This window comes from Sturnus vulgaris, chromosome 6, assembly GCF_052056855.1.
Source record: "Sturnus vulgaris isolate bStuVul1 chromosome 6, bStuVul1.hap1, whole genome shotgun sequence".
NCBI classification, from domain to species: domain Eukaryota; kingdom Metazoa; phylum Chordata; class Aves; order Passeriformes; family Sturnidae; genus Sturnus; species Sturnus vulgaris.
The window spans coordinates 4,305,777-4,327,379 of record NC_142248.1 but is presented as its reverse complement, the minus strand read 5'-3'; the positions used below and the strand labels follow the sequence as shown (position 1 = coordinate 4,327,379).

General features: G+C 42.0%; 1 protein-coding gene across 1 annotated transcript in view; it reads right to left on the bottom strand.

Moving 5' to 3' along the window:
* The window catches only part of LRP5 (LDL receptor related protein 5), a 136,521-nt gene that overhangs the window by 32,731 nt on the left and 82,187 nt on the right, over window positions 1-21,603 (bottom strand). Inside the window, exons 8-9 of the mRNA XM_014873558.2 lie at window positions 2,093-2,309; window positions 435-724 (exon numbers count right to left, since the gene is read on the bottom strand). Of these exons, the coding sequence (XP_014729044.1) occupies window positions 435-724; window positions 2,093-2,309 (507 nt within the window). The remainder of the gene's footprint in view (window positions 1-434; window positions 725-2,092; window positions 2,310-21,603) is intronic.

Here is a 21,603-nt window from a genome sequence, read left to right as displayed (position 1 = left end):
CAAGCTGGAGCCACAGAGTAACAGCAAACAATCCAAAATTCACTTGTCAAATGGTAATACTGAGTATTATTGTCTTTCAAGTCAAAACTGGAATAGGATAAAAAACTCCAGGGGCTGCTGAGCTCAATGTTTAAATTACTCTAAAATCAGCTTTTCTACAGCAGATACATACACGGATGCAGCACATCCAGCACCCAAGATTTAGGCATTGGTTACAAGCAGACACCACTCTGGATTTTTATTTGAAGCAGAAGACGCCTGTCACCCCACTGTACATTCAGCAATGCAACTATCCTCATCTCCAAGGGTCTCCTTGGATGCAATGCAATGACAACACTGGCAACTGCAGGACAGATCATGTGACAGAGACCTTTGTTAGATCAAAGTAATTGCTCTGTGGCTTTATATTCAAGGAATTCACACATCAGTAATACCTTCAAACTAACATCAGTCCAATAGATCCTGTTATCAGAGACATCAAAATCCAGAGCAGATGCTTCCTTGACTCCAGTAAGAGGAATAGCAACATCATTATTATTGGTTTCAAGGGAAATCCTATGAATTGCTGCTCTGCTTGTGAAAACTAAGAAGGCTTCAGGAATGATGCAAGTCTTCATGTCACTCAGCAGCTCAAGGCCAATGGGACAGGCACACCTGGCCTCCTGGGGTGTGAAGAAACACAGATGGCTGCAGCCTCCGTTGTTCTCTGCACATGAATTAGTTCCTTTAGAAAAATAAATAAACAGAACAACAAACCAGAACAGATATTAGTGCATTGAATTAGTTCCTTGAACTAAAAAAAATACTAAAACAAAACACATATTAGTGCATTGTGAAGCAAAAGGGATAGGAGAGCACAGGAGGTTGAGCAAAAACACAGTATAATTTTCCAAAATAAGTTAACACTATGGGTTGTCAGCAGGGAATTCTCAAAAAAAAAAAAAAAGGCACTCCAAGTGGATTCTGTCTACAAAGCTGGACCTATCCCTCCTATTGTACAAATACCATCGACAAACAGATCTTTCTTGTCTCCCCAAAGATTAAATTCTTTCACTGAAGACAGATAATTAATTAGCTACTTTTCACCAAGCACTTGGTCCTTGTATCTCTTTGAAACCATCAGCTTTTACAAATGTTCAGTGATACAAAAGGGTGAGAAAAGAGCTGGATAATCGCAGTTCTTTCCCACCTGTTTAATTTAAAGCTGAGAAGATTCATTAGCAGGAGAAGTTCCAACAAGATCACCACAACCTCACACTTAGTTTTTCATGTGATGGGTATGGAATGTGTAGGGGAAAGTAAGGACCAACATATAAATTAGTGCCTCTCTTCATCAGCTGGAAGCAAGGATTTAGGTATTTTAAGAATGTTACAACACACACAAAAAAATTCAGATCAAAAATTCAAAAAAGATCACTCTCAAACAGAGTTCTTTTCACTTTCCCTTTTTTAGGGCATTCATATTTCAGACTGATGCCATTACTCTACTGTGACTCTTCTCAGTAATTTTAACAGCTGACTAATGAATCTGTTTATTACTATGCCCCAATCCCAATGTTCCAGGAAAATGTGTGGTGCACTGAAGCCAGGAGATTCTGAGACACACTGGCTGCACCTTTCAGAGATGCAATGGAAGGACATGGAGATCCAGCTGCTGATGCTTTGCTAAGGGCAAGTTTTAGTTGTTAAAATGTAACCGAGGTGTTAAGAGTTAATTCTTAAGTGCCACATGCTTTGGGGCAATGTTGTGCCTGTACCATCCAATAGTGAGAAAGCATCCTGCTAACTGAACATCATGGCTCTGGAAGGCAAGAACAGCAGGAAATAGAGCATTTCTGTGAAAGTAATGATTCCTGTAGCATAGAGGAATAAAATCCTCATAAAAACTCAAAGAGTGTAGTGAAAGCTGTGGAAGATTTACGTCACTAAAAACCGGATGCAACCTCTTTTGCAGCACTGCATTTTCCCAACTTTAGGGACAACAGGTGCCATTTTCCTTTCAAACCCACCAGACCACAGTTATATAACAGCTGCTGAATGAAAGCAAGGCCATGTAAAGGCTTACAGACCCTGCTGCAGTGCCCATGCTTACCAAACACTTTGGTGACACTCGTTGCCTTCAGGCCCATTAGATCTGGCAGCTGATCAATAATGATGTCTCTGCTGGCCTTGGTCTTGTGAACTCTTTCAATGCTTCTTCTCTGCCAGTCAGTCCAGTAGATGTAGTCCCCCAGCAGTGTGAACCCAAATATATGTGGAAGCTTGTCTTCTAAGAGGGTTTTCCTCATTGTTCCGTCAACATTTATCACCTGTGGGATGCCCCAAAAAAAAAAAAAAAAGGAAAAAATAATCTTCTCTTAATGTGGGTACAATTAAAACAGCAATATCAACAGTTACTGCTGTACAAGAATCTCAAAATTCCCAGCATGTCCTTTCCATGATCTGTGACTGAGATTTTAAATAGCCTCCTCTTTGCTATAATTTGGAAATTGTTGATTCACACTCATATTAAACCTGCACCTTGCAGGTGATTATGGTCCCTTCACCGTGCAGTGCTTCTATTTTCTTGTGATTTAAGGATCTGAACTTTTAAATTTCTAAGTATTTGAGCAATATTTATTTTTTATTACAAGTATGTGTAACTCTAATCTAGTGTAATATTAAACCAGTAAATGCCTAAATGCGGGCAGTCAAAATCAACCATCACTTTTACCACAATTTAACAGAGTTGTAAGGCTCTGTTCATATACAATAAACAGCAAAAGCACCTACAATTAATTTTTTAACATGACTAGTGACAATTACCACATCTTTCTAAACCAGCATGTGAATTTCAGTACATTCATGCACGTACAGGAGATATCCAAATAAATTTTAAAATGAAATCTCCACTTTAAAACCTTACAATACACTACAGATTTGGGAAAACAATATGCATTTTGATTTGATTGGCCATAAATAAATGTAATTTCCCCAAGCTGAGCCTGTTTTGCCTATGACAAAAGTGCTGAGTGATCTTTCCCTGTCCTCCTCTGGATTCATTGTGTTTTCTCTCCCCTGTCCTGCTGGGGAGTGGTGACAGAGCTGCTTCAGTGGGCTCCTGGCATTCAGCCAAGGGACACGGATTTCCCAGCTACCACCAGCCAAACAGCAGAGGGGAGCACTCAGCTACTGCTACAACTGTACCCACCTATGCTATGCACAAAAATCAGCACCCTAACACATGTTTGAGCACAGGCTATGATCCACACCTCTGGACTCCTTCCAGACAAAAAGCCTCCTGCTGGAGACAGTTAAAAATAACACTGGCATTCCTGCAAACTAAGTTTCAAGGGAGCTTTCTATCAGCCCATCAGCTCCTGATTCTTCTACTACTTGATGGTGTAGCAGACACTGAAGATTAATATCTTTTTATTTTGTTAAGCTAAATAGACTACATTAAAAAAAAAAAAAAAAAAATCTCTGGTTAAAAGCCAAATGGTTCTGCAGTTATGTCATTACATCATGTCCAGGCAAACCCCAAATGCTCACTCATTTAGAACACTGTCAGTCCCACAGGCAATACTGAGGGTTCAAAAGTTCGTCACACACACTCAGGTGCTGGAGCCCAACTGGTGCCACACTAAGTGAACAGGACACCCTTTCCCTTACAACAGTGCATCAGGAGGATGAAACTTCCACATTTCCATCTACTTTTACAGAAATGGACAGTAAAAGCATAATTCAAATACTAGAGCTGCTGACTAAAATGTCCTAGTGAAGATTCCATCCTAGGATGCAGACACATTTTTTGAAACCCATGCACATCTGTGGGTGCTGCAGACAGCAAAATGCTGAACTTCAGGGATCTCGTGAGGTTCAACAAGGCCAAGTGCAAGATGCTGCTCCTGGGTCAGGGGAAACCCTGGTATTGATACAGGCTGGGGCATGATGGGATGATGGGGGATGATGGTGGGGGATGATAATGGAATATGATGGGGGATGATGGGATGATGGTGGGATGATGGTGGGGTATGATGTGTTTGAAAGCAGCCCTGATGAAGCTGTGGGCAGGCTGGCAGGTAAGAAGAATCTCCATAGGCCAGCCATGTGTGCTCATGGCCTGGAAAGTCACTCAGATCCTGGGCTGGATCCAAAGCAGCGTGGCCAGCATGGAGAGAGGTGATTGCCCCCCTCTACTCTGCTCTGGGGAGGCCCCACCTGGAGTGCTGCATGCAGTTCTGGGGTCCCAGTACTAGAGAGACTGAGAGCCAGCTCAGAGGAGGGCCACAGGAATCATCAGGAGGCTGGAAGACTTCTGCTATGGAGAAAGGCTGAGGGGGTTGGTGTTGCTCAGCCTGGGGAAGAGAAGAGAGACCTTATTGGTGAGACCTTGCTGCATCACTCACAAATTGTAAGGCTGTTCACCACAGTGGGAATGGAGGTCCAAAATGTGGAATCAGACAGCAATAAAATGTTTAACAGCTTATATTTTGGCTAAGAAAATGATGGAATAAATGCTTGCAGTCTCCCTCTCCCAAACATTCCTCACCAATACTACGGGCAGAAGACCTACAAATCCAAGCAGGCTTCCCTTGGATGGAGAAAGGGCAGCTCTGACTTTGAGGGATTTTTCTGTGCTGAGAGCAATTGAGCCCTCTCTAAGTGGTAGCTACTTCATGGCAACAAGCAGGAAATGCTAACTCTGTCCCTGACATGATCTTGTACATGATTTTATAGGAGCCAGGGCAAAGTTTGAACAGGGAGGTGCCACGTGCAGGTAAATGCAGGTACATGTACACAGTCTTTACTTCAGATTTTGCTGCTATCCACCTTCCCAGAGCTACAGCTCCACTCCAGCATATCAAATGAAACCATGAGGATTCAAAGTAAAAATCTACATTTTTACTTTGGCCTCAAAACATGGCCAAAAGCACAACTCCTGTTATTAAATCAGCACTTCCCATTTCTTCCAAGGGATTGGAATAATCCAATAAGATCTTTACCCTCTCCTTTCCAAATTCAAACATCGTCTCAACAGACCACTAAAAGTCGGTGGAAATAGCATATCATGTAAATATTTACCACGTTGTTCTTCTGCTGATGATATTGGGACTGCAAGAACCTTTATAATGTACATGTACAACATGGAGGAAAGACAAGAAAAGATAATAAAATACCATATTAACTCATCTTTTCATAGCTGACAACTAAGATCTGCTGGCTGTAGACAAAAGGGAAGACTTTAAGGTGCAATCCTTATAATTTAGCACAAATTGACTAGAATAGGCTTTATTCTACTCAGGGTTTTCTTTCTCTCTCTAAGTGATAAATGGATTTCAAAAGGATAAATGAAACACTAAATGTGTTGTGCTTTACACACGAAACACTGAAAGCTCCCCTTGAACAGCGTCACACACTGAAAGCCCCTGATTAGTCTCGAGACTTCAATGACAAATCTCCTAATGAGGCCTTGCCAAGCTCAGCTAAAATCTGTTGTGGGCAGAGTGAAATCAACATCAAACGTCTTAATGAACTGAATTACACAAAAAACACGAGAAGGTGGTAAGGTGTGATTTTTTTTTTTAGATGCTGCTGCAATGTATGCAAAATGATTTTACAAGTATTTCTAAATATAACACTCAAAAGCTCTTAGCTCTTTGAAGAAGATTAAAGTAAAACAATGCAATTAAATTCTACACATCAGCATGATTCATGTAGTCAAGCTGTATTTCAGGTGCATCTATGAAAAAACAGCTATTCAGCATAGATACAGGACATCTTTTGACAGAACAACAAAGAGACCTCTAAGACCTCACCCCTATATTTCAGTCACGAAGATAAAACAAAATTTATTCGATTGCTAAAGACAAAGCTGTAGTCAAATGGAGATCAATTCTTGGGCTGAGCTACATCAGTGAGCACTGCTGTGCTCCATCAGTGAGCACACACAGCAGGTTGGCAACAGTAAAATGACACGACTGGCATGTTCAGGAGACTCACACGGTGGGCTTGCAGCTCTGTGAGTCTTGCAGACCTTGTGGAAAGCTACACTTTTGCTGTGAGGGTGACTGAGAACTGGAACAGGCTGCTCAAGGAGGTTGTGGAGTCTCCACTGTTGGAGCATTCAAAAGTGATCTGGTCACAGCCCTGAGCACCCATCTCCAGCTGACCCTGCTTGAGCAGGGCTTGGACCAGCTGAGCTCCAGAGGTCCCTTCCAAACTCAACCCTTCTCTGAGTGGCTTCTCACCAGCAGACTCTGAGATGGCACCTCAAGTGAACATACCCAGCCTTCTCTGGCTGAAAAGAGAACTTGTGAGACAGATCAGGTAGGCAGCATGGAAAAGCAAACAGGAAAGTTAGCAGGGAAAGAAAAGGACAAAGAAAACCAGAATGACATAGTAAACTCCTATGGGTTAAGAAGCCTGCCCCAAAAAGAGAAGAGTGAAGCAGCTGTGAGGACTCTATACCACAGTCTATATTCAGCTGAGTGTAAGCCATTCGTTAATATTTCCAACAGCTGAAACACAGCCACCTTTCATCAATGCTTTGGGATAAAAGCAAACACCTTTTTTTTTTTTTTTTTAAGTGCCTGAAGGGGCTTAATGTCAGGCATGTATTGGCAGATACTGGCAAGCAGAAAAGGGGACAACATTCAATCAAACAGCATCAGAACCCATACATCAATAAAGAAGAGATGGATGGACAACAGACATATCTGGTCATTCTCCACCAGAGGTGAGCTGCTTGAGTCTCTTAGCAATCTATTGCCTCAAACACCTGAGTACACTCAAGAATTATACACCTAGTGACCCATCACCACCGTCTTCTCTCATAGTTTTTTCCTTTCTTTAAGAGACAGTTCTCACTTGTCACTGAAGAACATGTCATTTTACCTTGCTGGAGACACAGCACCACAACATCCTTCTCTACAGCTACATAGAGCAGCCATGATTTTACTTGTAATACAAAAACCACTTTGAGACGCCCAGCAAAGAAAATTCTAAAGAGGATCACTGAATGTCAGTACTCTTTTTTTTTTTTTTTTACAATCTCCCTACCTTTGCAGTCTCCTAGAGAGCTAAAGCACAGCAGTGGTGGCAAACCATCCCTGGTGCTTGGCTCTCTCCTGAAGGGCAGATGTGCCAGTCCTTGCAAACAAAATTCTCTACAATCTAGCAATGTCACCTTCTTGACAGAATACTCTCAAACTTTGCTCCAAAGGCAACGACTCCAACATATTTTCTTTATCACTGTGTTCTGTCTCATACAGAATAAAATTTACACTTATAAGCCAGTTAAGTAGTGACTTGTTAACAACCCACAAACCAACTCAACCACCTCTAAAGATGACAAATGCAACAGAACGTAAATCTACAGGATAAAAAAGTGGCAGTTCATAGTGATCTCCCATTTTCTCTGGGAATAATACAAACAGAACATATTCTTATCCTTGTGCTCATATTATCACCATCACACCTAGTGTTCTCTTAGGACTTCACAACATTTTTTTAGCTCCATGGAGAGTATTGCATTTTCAGACAGACTTTCCAAAACACAAGCACATGAAATAGGCTCTAGCAGACACTGATAGGTGGATGAAATTGTTCTTGTTGGAAAGGCTGTGTGAACATGATTGTGATCTTGAACCTGCTTACGTTTTATAAACCTCTCCTAGGAGTAGCTAATGTTCTCCATGAGTTAGATCAGCCTGACATTTCCAGAACTTTTTTCTGCTTAGGGGATATCAGAGGATTAAGGGTACACATGGTCAATTCTGTAACTTATCTCTCATAGGCACGAATAAGATCACATACTTCAAAACTACTTAAAAGGGGAAAAAGTTAAACACAAAAATAATTTATGGCAACTGGTGGCTAGACTCTAAAGCATGCAGAAACTACTGAATCAGTATTCTAGTTTTATTTTTAGATAGAAGTTGCTTATTTAATGCACGTGAGGGAAATTTTACCTTCTGTAAATACTTTTCCATTCTCAAATTCTGACCACTGTGACTTTAAAGGGGCATGCAACAACTCTGAAATTTAGCTAACACCCATTATGAAAACAATATGCCTTTCCAACTTCTAGATAACTAGTCTGGGAAAGGGTGAAGAAGAATTTAAACTTTTTACAGGAATATTTTTAAAACTCATGTGTCTTAATTTTCCCCCACTTCTCTCCTGGTTTCCCATTTCTTCCAAGGGACTGGAATAATCCAGTAAGATCTTCTTTCCAAATTCAAACATTTTCTCAACTCAACAGACCACTAGAATCTGCAGAAATAGCACATCATGTAAATATTTACCCTGTTGCTCTTCTGCTGGTGTGTATGTACAACACGGAGGAAAGATATGAAAAGAAATGCAATGAGCAATGAGAAAAAAATTGTGGTAAACTTTTGAGTCCAAAAATCAAATCAGCAATTTCAGCAGCCAACTGGAATTTCTTAAAAAGTCAAAAGGATGCCAAAACCAGCAGCTACAAGAGATCTTGACACAGAAAGTGGCACCAATACTGGCCAATCTTTCCAAAGAAAAAAACCTGGCTCCTGTCCAATGTTACCATGCTGAACATTAACCAGTAATGAAATGTAAAGTAAGATAAATGCAGTATGTACTCCTGCTATTTTAATCCTTTGTGTTTCCTTACTCCCCAAAACGTGGATTTTAGTGGGTTTTTTTTCCAAAAATCTTTTATGTCACAGACAATGAGAGGCTCCTGAACAATTGATTGAGAAACACTGGTCGAGTCATGCCCCTCTCCAGAGGCTTTACAATGCAAGGTCTCCTGCAGCCAAGCCTCTGTCCACAGCAAACTGAGATTCTGGTGTTTTGTCCAGCACTGTGGGACCTCTTGCTCAGAACTCAATTTCTCAGCACTGCCCTGGAGAACTGTAAGGTGTTCTTTTTCTCAGCCTCACCACGGTGCAATTATCTGAAGTCACTCGTAGCCCTTCACTCCCTCTTCACGCCGTGCTAGGCACCTACAGAGCTTCAAAGAGCACAGCAATGGATCCCTTGTGCTCCAAGCCACCACAAGTGTCATGCACAGAAATTCCTCTGGAAGTCAAAGATTAAAGAAGAGACCCTACATTAGCCAACATGTCCATTTATGGCACTACACCTGGAAGAATGGATGCTGTTATCCTCATTTAACCACCTATCAGCCAAGCCTCATGTGCCTCCCTACATTATTCCTCAGAAGCTGGATCAAATTTCTCTCATTAAATATTTCTATTGAGGGAGACAGAAAATATTAATCCCATACAAACACAAGCAAAGGCAGCAGGCATGTAATGCCACCTTGGAGGGAGGCAGTGAAAGTCTAAGGACTCCTGCATGCTTTTACAAATATTTATTGCATTCCTCATCTCATGAAGCTTCCTGGCAACAAGTAAACAACAAAAGGTAATGATTCCCTTCTATTTGTATCATTTATAGAAACATTGCAATAGACTAATCCAATCTTACATCCCACCATGTAGGGTTTGTGTCAACAAAACAGAAGGAAAAGCCATGCACAGAAACCTAAACCAGGTTGTCCACAGCCAGCTGGAATATCTACAACTTCACAGAGGCCAGGCTACCCTGACACAACTTCACTGCCACCTCCCAGGTGCCTCTGGCAGCCAAAATGTGCCTCCCAAAAGAACAGATGCTGACATGGCCTCCTGCCTTGATAAGAGACTGCTCTCCACTGTCACTTGGCATAAGCAACACTCTCAATCACATCTATGAGACACTACTAATATTAGTAAGTTCTGCAAAGTAGCATTCAGAGAGTTTATGGACAAAATGTACTTACCAGATGGTCTCCAGCCCCTGCAAATGGTTAAAAAGGCAAAACACTTAACTTTTAGCCAGCACAGTCTTGATCTGTTTCCAAAACAAAGCTGCCTTCCTTATTGCCAAGCCTCCCTGGTATCACACAGGGAGGGTGCCACTGCTCCTGCAGCCAAAACAGGCACGTCTCTTCTGGGGTAAATGTAACACAGGATGATGTTCCTTTACACTGCTCTGTCTTTATCAGCCCTCTCTGGAGGTCAGACCACCACATGAATTACTCAGAATGTTACATTTTTCATGTAGCTCTCACAGTTGTATGATCTGACTGTTCCACCCCACAGTTCTTAAAACACCCTGAGGCTCCTGACAGTAAATCCAAGTAAGGCTGTTCATGAAGAGCTTCCCAGATCAAACCAATATGAAACAGTGCAGTCAAAAGTTTAGTTGAAATTTAGGATGTCCTTTTAACTTACAAGACAAATTTTTAGGGCATGACTCCCTGCACCCCTACAAAATCAAATAAAAGAGGTGTGTTTAGTCTGTACTGGTAAGAGAAAGCAGACATACACAACATCTTCAGGGAGTCAGCTACAGTCAACTGCAACTTGCAAGCTGCTTCTGTGCCTTCATCAGGCTGGTCTAAGGCCAACTTAAGAGCTCTACTCCAAAAGAAATATATCTAAGACTCCTTTCTATTTGAAGTTGAGCAGTTACCTCAGGTATCAAGAAGATGATTTGGTTTTACAGCTCAAATAACAGACAAAGTACCCTCAAAAGTAAGTGACCCCATCTCTCCTAATGTTATTTCTATGCAGGCATGAAATGGATAAAATTCCTCCCTCTCTTCTGAACCTTGCCTTGTCTGCTCAAACTGATTCTCAATGCCAGAGAAAGGAGACAAGATATCTTTCAGAGCACAGTTTAGCATCTGGCAGGCAGGGCTGCTCAGTGCAGTTCAAGCATGTGGCACTCCACCTCCAGCCCCTCACTCCCCTGTTCCCACTGACACCTCCCTGCCCTGCCAGCACAACCACTTGTGTGGCAGAAAATGTCTCGGGCTGGAAAATAGAAAACTTTTTGGCTGGTTATTCTTCAGCTGGATCAGTTGTCTGCTCTGTTTTTCCACGTGGCTGCAGAGACTGCTATGCCACCCAGGACAAAGCAGGAACACGTTTTGGGAGAGAAAGGGCTGGGACTGCCTTCAGGTACTGATGTGAAGAACTTGTGTATCAATAACACAGTAAATAATTGATGACTTACATGTTATATAGTTGATAATCTTACCTTGGAGGGCTGACATTAAATTAGAAACAAATCATAAAGTTTGTGCTCTTCTTAATCCTATGCAAATGCCCCAAAAGCTCATATTTAATGTGAAACCAGCATTATCTGAAGACACTTAATCCCAGGTAAAACGGGCCAAACACAACCTCTGCACACAACTCAGTCAGCCACAGGGTATTTCTGCAAAGCCAAGCAATGAAAACCCAACACCAGTCTCACCTGAAATCTGCCAACTATTGACTTTCTGTCTGAATAACTAAAATCCAAAATGCCACACTTGCTTTCAGATTATTTGTTATGTATGAAGGGTGAGGACCCTAAAGATGCAAAGCTCTTGCACCCTGAGCTTGCAGAAGAGGCAACGATTCCACCTGCCTGCCTCCCAAGATTTGTCTTTCTGCCCTGTGTTCCCCTGACTGTGCAAACACTGGATTGGGGTAAAACCTCAGTAAAACCTCAGTCTTACCAGAGATTGCAACAGGATGCTTTCAAGTCTAGAAGGCTTCAGCAGAAAACCAGGGTTCCGTTTTGAAGTGGTGGGGGTGGGAAATCTACATTTTAAAAATAATTGATTAATGGCAGTATTTCCCTCCCAGAAGAGCAGCACAACTGAAAACCTGCTACTACAGGAGAGGGGATGTACAAGAGAAGGACAATGAAACACCAGTAACTACATTTTCACTGTTTTGGATTGGAAGGCTTGTTTTTTCAAGGATGTTTATTTCCAAAGGAGCTCTTTCTGTAGCAGACAATCAGCTGCTCCCACAGCAGCTCAGGCTAGAGCAGGAGTGATGGAGTAGTAGATAAAAAAAAATCAAGCATTTTGTGTGAGCCACAAACACACTCCTCTAACTGTGTATTTTAATATAGTAAAGGGCAAAGGCAGAAATGCCCATGACTCAGCTAGCATCTCCCAGGCACTCAAACTGCATGGATCAATTGTTGCCCTGCCATGTCAAGGGAAAGCCCCTGAGCTTAAAAAATAATTGAAAGATGAGGAATCTATTCAGGTAAATAGCATATGCACAGCCAGCTTCTCTTCCTCTATAGATACCTGGTTTGGGTCACTGCTGGAGTTAGAGACTAGGACCAGATGGACTTTGGCCTCAGCCCACATATCCTTTTAAAGTCTTAACTCAATAATTTAATAGAAAGTCCTGAAAGGAACAAGAAGTAAAGTTGACTTAGAAAGAAAGGCTAGAAATGATCATCTGAGGAAAGTATACTAATTAGGAGGGGAAGAATCTCCAAACTGGAATCCTCAAGGCCCCTGAGGTCAATTATGATTTTAGCAGTACTCAGGCTCTTAAAGAAAAGAGAGCATCACAGGAGGTCACCAGCTACACCCACTGCCCTTGCTGAGGTCTTCCAAATGTCTCTTCAAACAATACAACTCTCAGAGTCCCAAGAGGAGAGGGAGCTTGAACTGACTAATGCCAACCCAAAACTGTGTCTCACATTACCAGCAGACAGAATTTGCATCTAGACTGGACATGACATTTCCAGTTCACAATCCTTTCAATAGATGGAGAAACAAAGAGGTGAAAAGGCCAAGCCAATGCTTCCAATACTCCAGGCTTTGAAGGAACTCCACCAAATATGATATCCATATGCAGCAGTGAGCACAACAGCACCCAGCCTGGATGCAACTTTCATCTGTTAAAGCAGCTCAAAGTCATTGAATCTTCAGGGTTGGAATACAGAGGCATAACCCTACTACTGCACTTCTTCATGTCATTACCTTTAGGAATATATGGCATAACATTGCTGGTTGTTTTTTTTTTCTTAAGCAGTTTATCATGTATTCTTAATTAAACAAAACTATCTGCAGTCATATTATCAGTCTACTTTCCCATACTTGTACAGAAAGTTTTCAATTAATCAGAAACACATGCTTAAGCTTTATTTAAAACTGATGGACCTTCTGACAACAATAAAAAAAGCTTTAAGGAATCACTAGTAAGCTGCCTGTAAGAACACAGAAAATATTCTCAAATTCTGCATGAAATTCCTAAAATCCTGAACTAAGGCTTAAACAAAAAAACAAAACCAAAAACAACCAACGAAGAAACAATCACAAAAAAGCAGTACTTCATTGCAGTAACACAGAATGAAGGCAATGCAAACATTTTCTAATTTCTTAAGGAATTAGAGACAAGTCTATTCTCAGCTTAGAAGAAGCCAATGGCAGAAATGAAAGATGCCCCAAGGGTATTCACAGAAGTCTCCTCAGGAGTCAGATACCCAATATTAGAAATCATATTCGACTGGAAAATTAGTTTAAGAGCTGTTTCTGTGAATAGACTTACATAATCAAAGAATGTTTCCTGAAAATAGTTTTGTGCAAAAAGAAAAAGGAATCTTAGCATTTTTCAGCCAAGAAAAACTGAAGTATGGTAATTCAAGCAGTATTATTTCTTCTCAAGTTAGTACCTCTAGAAATGCACATGAAGACTTCCAGTTCTCTTTGCTTGCTTCTTGAAGGGATATGTGACTACAAGAAACTGGTTCTCCTGGATCTTGTTGCTACCAGTGCAACACTATTTGATATGTCTAGAAAAAGTTCTTAAATTTGATGATCCTCTTGCTTTGGTTTAAAAGCTACAAAAGCCAGTGTTGTTCCACAGGTATCTAAAAGAAGTGTTAAAGCTTCTTTTCCCCAGGTGAATGCTTGGCTCCACTTGAGAAAACTGAAGCCAGCAGTAAAGGTTCAAGATGCTTGTTTGTCTCTCTTAACCCAGCCGAGGTTATAAATTTATTACACATTAGCCCAGCAACTTCATGACCATTTTCAGCCCTGGAAGAGACAGTTCAAGAACCTTTCCTGCACATCAAACTTTGCAGCTCGTTCTCATTTCCTTCTCTGCCAGCACACGCCTTTCTGTGGCTGTACAGCCAGACTGAGAACTTGATTCAGTATAAAAGCTGAAACTTGTGCTGTCCTCTCTCAGCTATAGTGCTGTGGGAGTAAAGCCCAGGTGAAGCAAGGCAAAGACTGAGCCTCTCTGAAACACAAGAATGGCACATTCTCCTCCTGCATTCCAAAACAACTGAAAGGTGTAAACTGCTTGAAATGACAGAAATGTGGTAAAAAACGACATCTATTGGTCATTCATTTATTTTTGTGGGTGTAATGCACCATTACATCTTATGAATACAGGTACCTTCATTAGCCTTGGACAAAGCATTCATGCAGAACCTGAGGCCCAAATAACACGACTTTATCCTGCACAGGGAGCAATGCCAAGGCACCTGCACATGCTGGGTGCCACCCAGCTGGGGAGCAGAGAAGAGCTGTGGAGACCCAGCTGAACATGTGCCCTGCTCCAAGGAAGGGGATGGTAAGCTGGGCTGCACCAGGAGATGTGCTGCCAGCAGGTCAAGGGAGGCAATCCTCCTCTGCTCAGCACTGATGAGGTTTGCCCTGGAGTCCTGTGTCCAGTTCCATGCTCCTCAGCACAGAAAGATGTGGATGTGCTGGTGTGAGCACAGCAAAAGGCCACAAAGGTGATTAAATTCTTTCTTATTAAAAAAAAAAAAAAAAGCTGAAGGAGATGTGTCTGTTCAGCCTGGAGAAGGCTCAGGGGGAAATCTCATGGATGTAATGTAAATACCTGCAGGAAAGCAGTAAAAACTGCAGGGCCATACCACTTTCCAGTAGCACCCAGTGACAGCACCAGCAGCAATGAGCTCAGACTCAAACCCAGGTGACACCTTCTGAACATCAGGAAATATTATTTCACTGTGACACTGACCAAGCCATGGGACAGGGTGCCCAGGGAGGCTGTGGAGCCTCCATCCTTGGAGATACTCAGTAGTGATGTGGTTTGGGCAACCAGTTCTAGGTGGCCCTGCTTGAGCGTGGGGGCTGGATGTGACCTCCCGAGGTCCCTCCCTGCATCAACCATTCTGGGATTCCGTGTGACTGCTGTTTAATAAAGCCCTTCTAAACTAAAAACCAAGGAGATGGGTGCTTCCCACCTCCACTATTTGCACTCTGTAAATCCCTTCACACTGTGGTCTCCAGCACATAAGGATTCCATTGTGAACAGAAAATCTGCCAGCTCTGAGAAAAGCAACGCTGTTATAAAACAAGAAACTTCAACCCTGCTTTTGGCACAATTATGTTAGTAAGTCTCAAACATAACCATAAGAGGAAAAAAAAGCACCTTTTTTTTTTTAAGATTGATATAATTAGATTAAGGAAAAAAAAAAAAGCTGCACCGTGGCAAGTTACAGAAGTTCTAATTTCTTTTCCAGATTAAAAAAATATAAAGTACTTCAGAACTTAGTTTTACAGGGTAAATTTAGATTTCAGACATATTTCCAAGCATTGTTCAAAAGTTATGTACAGTTAACAACGTAAAATTTCTGTCTGGTTTTGCTATCTAGAGGTAATTACCACCCCAGAGGAGTAAAGTCTCCCACATGTAGCCTAAAGTTGCATCTTTCTAGATCGTCTTTGTAAGGATATTCTGAAGTAAAAAGAGGTGACAATCCACTCTTGTAATCTTGTTTTTCTTCATAGCCCTTTTCATATACTTGACAAAATATTTAGTAGTAGATGAGGAAGATGAGGAAGAGCATCTGCAGTATCATTACAGATTACAGAAGACTTTTTGTCATATCTATGTGGTTTCATTCAATTAAAAAATTCTTAATGTAACACACTAGAAAAATCTGAGGAATTGTTATAGTTGGGCAAACCTGCATGCCACATGTCAGATTAGCAGGAGACTTCACACCAAGCACGTCCTGGATCTAAAAGTCATTTTAACATAGCAATGAAAAAAACCTCTTGATAACAACAGACTGTTACCAAAGAGAAAAACAAATATATTTCTCTCACTCACTACTACATGGGTTCAAGAAACTCTTGTGATCATAGTTTGAGACATGGGTATCAGACCCAGATTTTGATATATCAAGAGAACAGACTACAAGTTACCAAATATTTCTCAGATACATTACTATCCTCCTCTTATTCTACATTAATTTTAGGAAAGCACTTGCATACTTTAAATTCGCTCTTCCTAGAGCTTGTGGTTAATGCAAGCAAATGACTTAGCTGCCTTGTCATTTGAATTATTGAAAAAGCACACAGCTGGGGGGCAGGGGAGAGCTTCCAAAGCAAAGGCCATGGTTTCAGTGGCTGCCCTGTCCATGGCACCCCTTAGCTCCCCACAGTCTGCAGCCCCAGGCACCTCCTCTGTGCATACACACGTGGACAAGGTAAAAGTGCTTCTCCTCTAACAGGTCACTTTTTACAATGGAATAAACAGAAAAAAAAAAAAAAAAGGTGTAACATCTGGTTTTGGTGTTGCAGTCACTGTCTTCTCTTTGAGAACTGTACTAAGTATTTGAGCACCCTTTTTTGGCTGTGTGGTTAAGATGCAGCCTTACCTCAACATACCACAGCTAATATTCCACTCACTCCTACAGCCAACTTTAAAACAAAGCAGCTCATAAAAAGGCTAGACAGTCTGCTTTAGCTACCTTCTGCCTTTTCATTTAAGAAGGCTGCTGCAAAAGCACAGCAGATACTCAGAATGAGACACTGTGCTGCATTCACAGTTCATGAGCATAAACCATTCTCTCCAGCCTCTCACTCAAGGGCCAAGCCCAGCTCCAGAGAACCATGGCTGAGATCCATTCTTGAAAACACAGCACCTGCAGGGCTCTGGGTATCAAGCTCACACTACCAGCTGAAACATTGGGCTGTGGAGATAGCCCCTCTGCCCTTTACTAGAGACCTCTGCCAACCCTGCATGGTATTTAAGTAATTTCTCATTTAGCAACCTCAGTAACTGCCAGTGGTTTTTATTTCCATGATAATCTCCACCAAGTTCGCAGGCCTGAAAATGGACACAAATATTCCACTTATTTTCTGAAGTTAGATTTAGAGTTTGGCTCTAACAGCAGGGCCCTCACACTTGTGAAGCATTCTACTCCTGTTCCAAAAAGGGCTCAGCATTCCTGCTTTAGCTCCAGCTATCCTTTTAATCTCATACCTTGCACAGCACTCCTGGCTTTATGGCTGCTGTCCCATTCACTGGAAATCACAGAATGGAAGGGATGAGACTTGCCTCAGCAAAAACATGGTCCTGGGATGCCCACCTGCACATCTGTGCTTTAGCCTGCTCACGTTTCATTTTCATTTATTTATAATTTGGTGATAGTCATTAATTTCTACACACCAGTTTGCCTTGTGCAGTGTCTCCCACTGAGGCACTGCCAGTGCCTTCCCCATTGCTGGCAGAGCAATGGCAACGGGGAGCTGCAAGGCAGCAGCCACCTAACAGACTTCTGCTCTGACAAAGACTGAAAACCCAGCACTCCTGCAACTGTGAGGGTTAATTCCAGTCACCTGGCTTTTGGGAAGAGGAAGCAGAACTTGTAGGTTCACAAACAAATGACCTGTGGATGGGCACAGGGCAATGGCAACCAGGGGTTTAGTTGCAGAAAAAAGAAAATACCTTGCACTGCAGCTGCCCTGTGGTCCAGTGTGTCCTTCCCCAGAGAGCAGAGAATTCTCCAAGTAGCTGTGAAGCATCAACAGCCCCTGGGTACCTCAGTGCCCCTGTCAGCAGTGCAGATGCACATTTTTGCTTTGTGTAGATCTGGATTTCAATTCAAAGTTTTGCTGTTTTTGAGACTCCATTCAAGCGTGGCAAATGTGGTCACTGCTCAGAAACAGCTCAAGGTGGGACCTGGATGGTTTGCAGTGTCTGAGAGGGAGCAGCAGATATGTGCTTCTTCCTTTGGGGAGAAAGGAAGATCTTTGCCCCAGTTTACTGCCCACAACACCCAGTGAGAACTGGGGGCTCTGACTGTGCTCACCTCGACTGCTGAGGGTCACAAGATCTTCCTCCTCTTCACCAAGTCACTGCTGATATGGCCACGATCCACATCACACCCTCAACCAGAGTAAAAGATGAGTTTGGTAGGGAACTTTGGTGGCAGCAGAGCTCAAGGGAAAGGAGCAAAGCAGAACCAGGGTGACAGATGCAAAGGTGGCCAACAAAAATGAGCCTACCAGTTCTGGTTGGGGCAGGGCAGAATGCAGCTGGAGCACAGCCAACATGAAATATTTATTTAAAAATAAGCAATGGAGAGCTAAATCACTAACTGCACCCGCACTGCTGACACTCACCATTTTCTCCAAATGTCATCCCTCCTGATTCTACAAATGTCTGGGGACTCACAAACCTTCTGTTTTACTCTGTGTGGAAGAAATAGGATGACTTCTTCCTTTCTTCCTGCTAGTGGCCACCTGCAAGACTGAACTAGTCTCTTCATTTCAGTGCTTGTGTCTCTTCCTCTCCCTTTTTGTTTTGTCTATTTAGCTTTGGGGCTTTGTGGGTGGCTGCTTGGGTATTGTGCTAGGTTTGTGGCTTTTTGGGATTGTTTTTGCTGTTTTTTTAAAATTTTTGGTGGGGGTGGGGGGGGGATGTGTTGTAATTTTTATTTGGCACTCTATTTGTATCTTCAGCTCTTGGGAGACACTGACTGGGAAGGAAATTTGGTCTAAATTGTAATAGAAATGTTTTAAGTACTCTGGGTTTCAGAGAAATTCCAAAAATGTAACATGAATCCCTGAAAGACTTCAAAGATAAGGGCAAAAAGCAAGCTACAAAAAGTAATTTTAGGAAGAAGAGCTGTTACACACATGAGCTGCACTGCCTGGGGCAGTGGGACAAACCCTGGGTCTGGCTTCAGTAACACTGGAACACCCACACACTGTGTGTTCAGGCTGTGACTGGCATCAGCAATACAAATTCAAGAAAAAAAAAAATTAAAATCTTCAATTTCTCCCTATCAGGAGCTTTCTCATGAAAACATACCTTGAGTAAGGGCTGAGAAGCTTCAGGATCTGGCTGTATGTGTGTGCCTATGCATCCACACATACACACACACATGTACATACATATATATATATATATATTTCTCTGTGTGTGCATGTATGTGCATGTTTCTAATATGTTTTCAGAAATCCCATTTCCTGTTGGAAGATTCAAAGCCTCAAATAACCCACCCATGGACAAATCAGTTTCATATTCTTTATTTCTCAAGCCAAATTTTCCTGGTGATATATAATGAGATTTTACATTCTTTGTGCTTCATTGACTAATTAGATCAATGCAGGCTACTCCCCCTGTCCCTCCCTTTTTGTAGTAGGGACTTTCATTGCCTGTAGCTACACAAGTGTGGTTGCTTTTGCCAAATACTTGGAGATACTGCTAATGGCTTCATTTGAACTCTGCATTGCTGCATATTAGTATGGAGGAGGGTGGGTTGTGTATTTTAATCCATACTGTGATTGCTTTGATGTTGTTTGTAATGAGGAATACGGGTTTATTTATACATATCAGAGCTGTTATAGGAATTTGTGCTTCCCAAAGGATTAGATTTCCACTATCAAACAAAACTCAGTGTATACTTAGAAGGAAGGGGGAGGCTAACTAGAGGTCAATTTTCCACTCACAAACTACAGTGCTTAGCCTCTCTCTCAGCTCTTTCCATCCATGGATCCAAGCACTTTGTACAGAAAGCTATCAGTTATCCCCATGCTGCAGACAAGAAAACACCCAGGACACCACCACACCCTGCTGGAGCTCACACGGAGGGGTAATGCAGCATTAGTGAAGTCACAGGAGCCACTGCTGCCTCCAGATTGACACTGCCACACACACACTTTAAAAAAAAAAACCACACAGGAACTACCAAAAATAAAGATGTAAGTTTTACATCCTTGACAGACGGTGGATAAGAGGGCAGAAAGGATGAAGTGGAAGGGAAGGGTTGGCTGAACATGTTTTTACAAGGAATACAAAAAATGTAACCATGGGACTATGTATGGCTCCTGTTACTCCTTCCTATTCCATAAAAGCTGAGACCACAAAACTGCAGCACTTCTCCCTTCAGAAGCTCACTGTACAAATTATTGCAATTATTTTATCTTGAAATTAGACATTTATGCCAGAGGCAAAAATGAAACTGCATCTCCACAATACAGAAAAATTGTATCTCACTGCTAATCTCCAGGGTCAAGTACTTAGTATCCAAGATAGAGATAACTGCTCTGGAAAATAAAAAACTCACCATTAAATGAAGTTTCTGACACAGCTCACTCCCATATAAATTTAAGCCTAACTATGTACCAGGTCTTACTGCACAAAAGCCTGGAAAATAAATCTGTCCTGCTAAACTGAGTTTTGCTTGCCTGCTGCAGGGGCTTTTATCATTCCAGCTTTATAAATTCCCCTTGGTGTCATTTAAACATTTGCTTTTTTTTTTTTTTTTGCCACTCACAAGGGGCGAAAGACCTTTCCAGAATACTTTGTGGACTCTTTAGAGTTTCCTTTTCAGAACATACCTGTTTGGAGTATAGCTTTGTCTCTTCTATTCAACACTAAGTTTTGACCAGTTTAGTCACTTATTCTGGTGGAAAGAAATTACGAGGGTGAAAGCAGAGGGGAGAGAGAGGAATGGTGTGACAACACTGCAGATGTGGTAGGAAAGGCAGTGTGATTTACTGCAGAGCTATGGAAGGAAAAGGGCTCACAGGCAGTACCTGGAGAGCCTGGGGGTGCCAGCACTGTGCTCTGCACTCCGGGTGTGTGACAAAGCCTTTTCCTCCGAGCCAGGCAGCAGCACATCCTCCCTAAGCATCACTCCCGAAAAACACCCCCAGCTGAACACATCGGGTTTGCCCTGCTGCAGAAAATGCCTTAAGGCCACGTGTGAGCTCAGTTCCCGGCTCACTGGCAGCAAGGAGGACAAGGCAGGTCACAGGGATGCTGCAGAGAACCCCGTGTGCCAGCAGAGGCACAGACTCATGGGGAAGCTCTTGAAACAGACCAAAATAATGACATTTTTACCCCTAGATATCAAGTTGAATTAAAGGAACAGCATTTTTAACAACCATTCCACACATCTCTTGGAAATGTATGGGGGTTTTGAGCATGAGGACATGGGAGGAGGCAGCCACTGTGACTACAAAAATATCAGTTTCCTGTTTAAATGTGGGACTGTATTTAGACTTGATGGCTTATCGTCTGAGAAGTTTCTCTGGATATAGGGAAGGTTGGTTTGTTTGTTTATATTAAGGATAACACAGTTTCCTGACTTGGATCACAGTGTTTATATTTGCTAATTTCATGTCAATTGTGAGAAAAAAATCAACTAATTTATTCAAACGCTGTCTGTGGCAAATTTGTTCAGTACATCCAGCCCTGATTCTTTTTGAAAAAAATTGGCCACTTCCACACAAAAAATATTTCAAATTTTGGGAATGCTTGGACTATGCAGCTGTTATGCAGTAAACTAATAAATACTTAAGAGGAAATTCCTCTCAAAAAGGAAGCTGAAGCTGGTTTGATCATAGATAGGAGACTTCCCATGACCTTCCACTGCCTGTATCTTGATGTCTATGTCAGAGTTCCAACTCTATGTTCAACACATGAGACTCCTTTTTACCCCCTGACCATGAACAGCTTCTCTAAGGAGCTGTCAAAAGAAGTTGCAACACGGACACAAAAGCAATTGCAA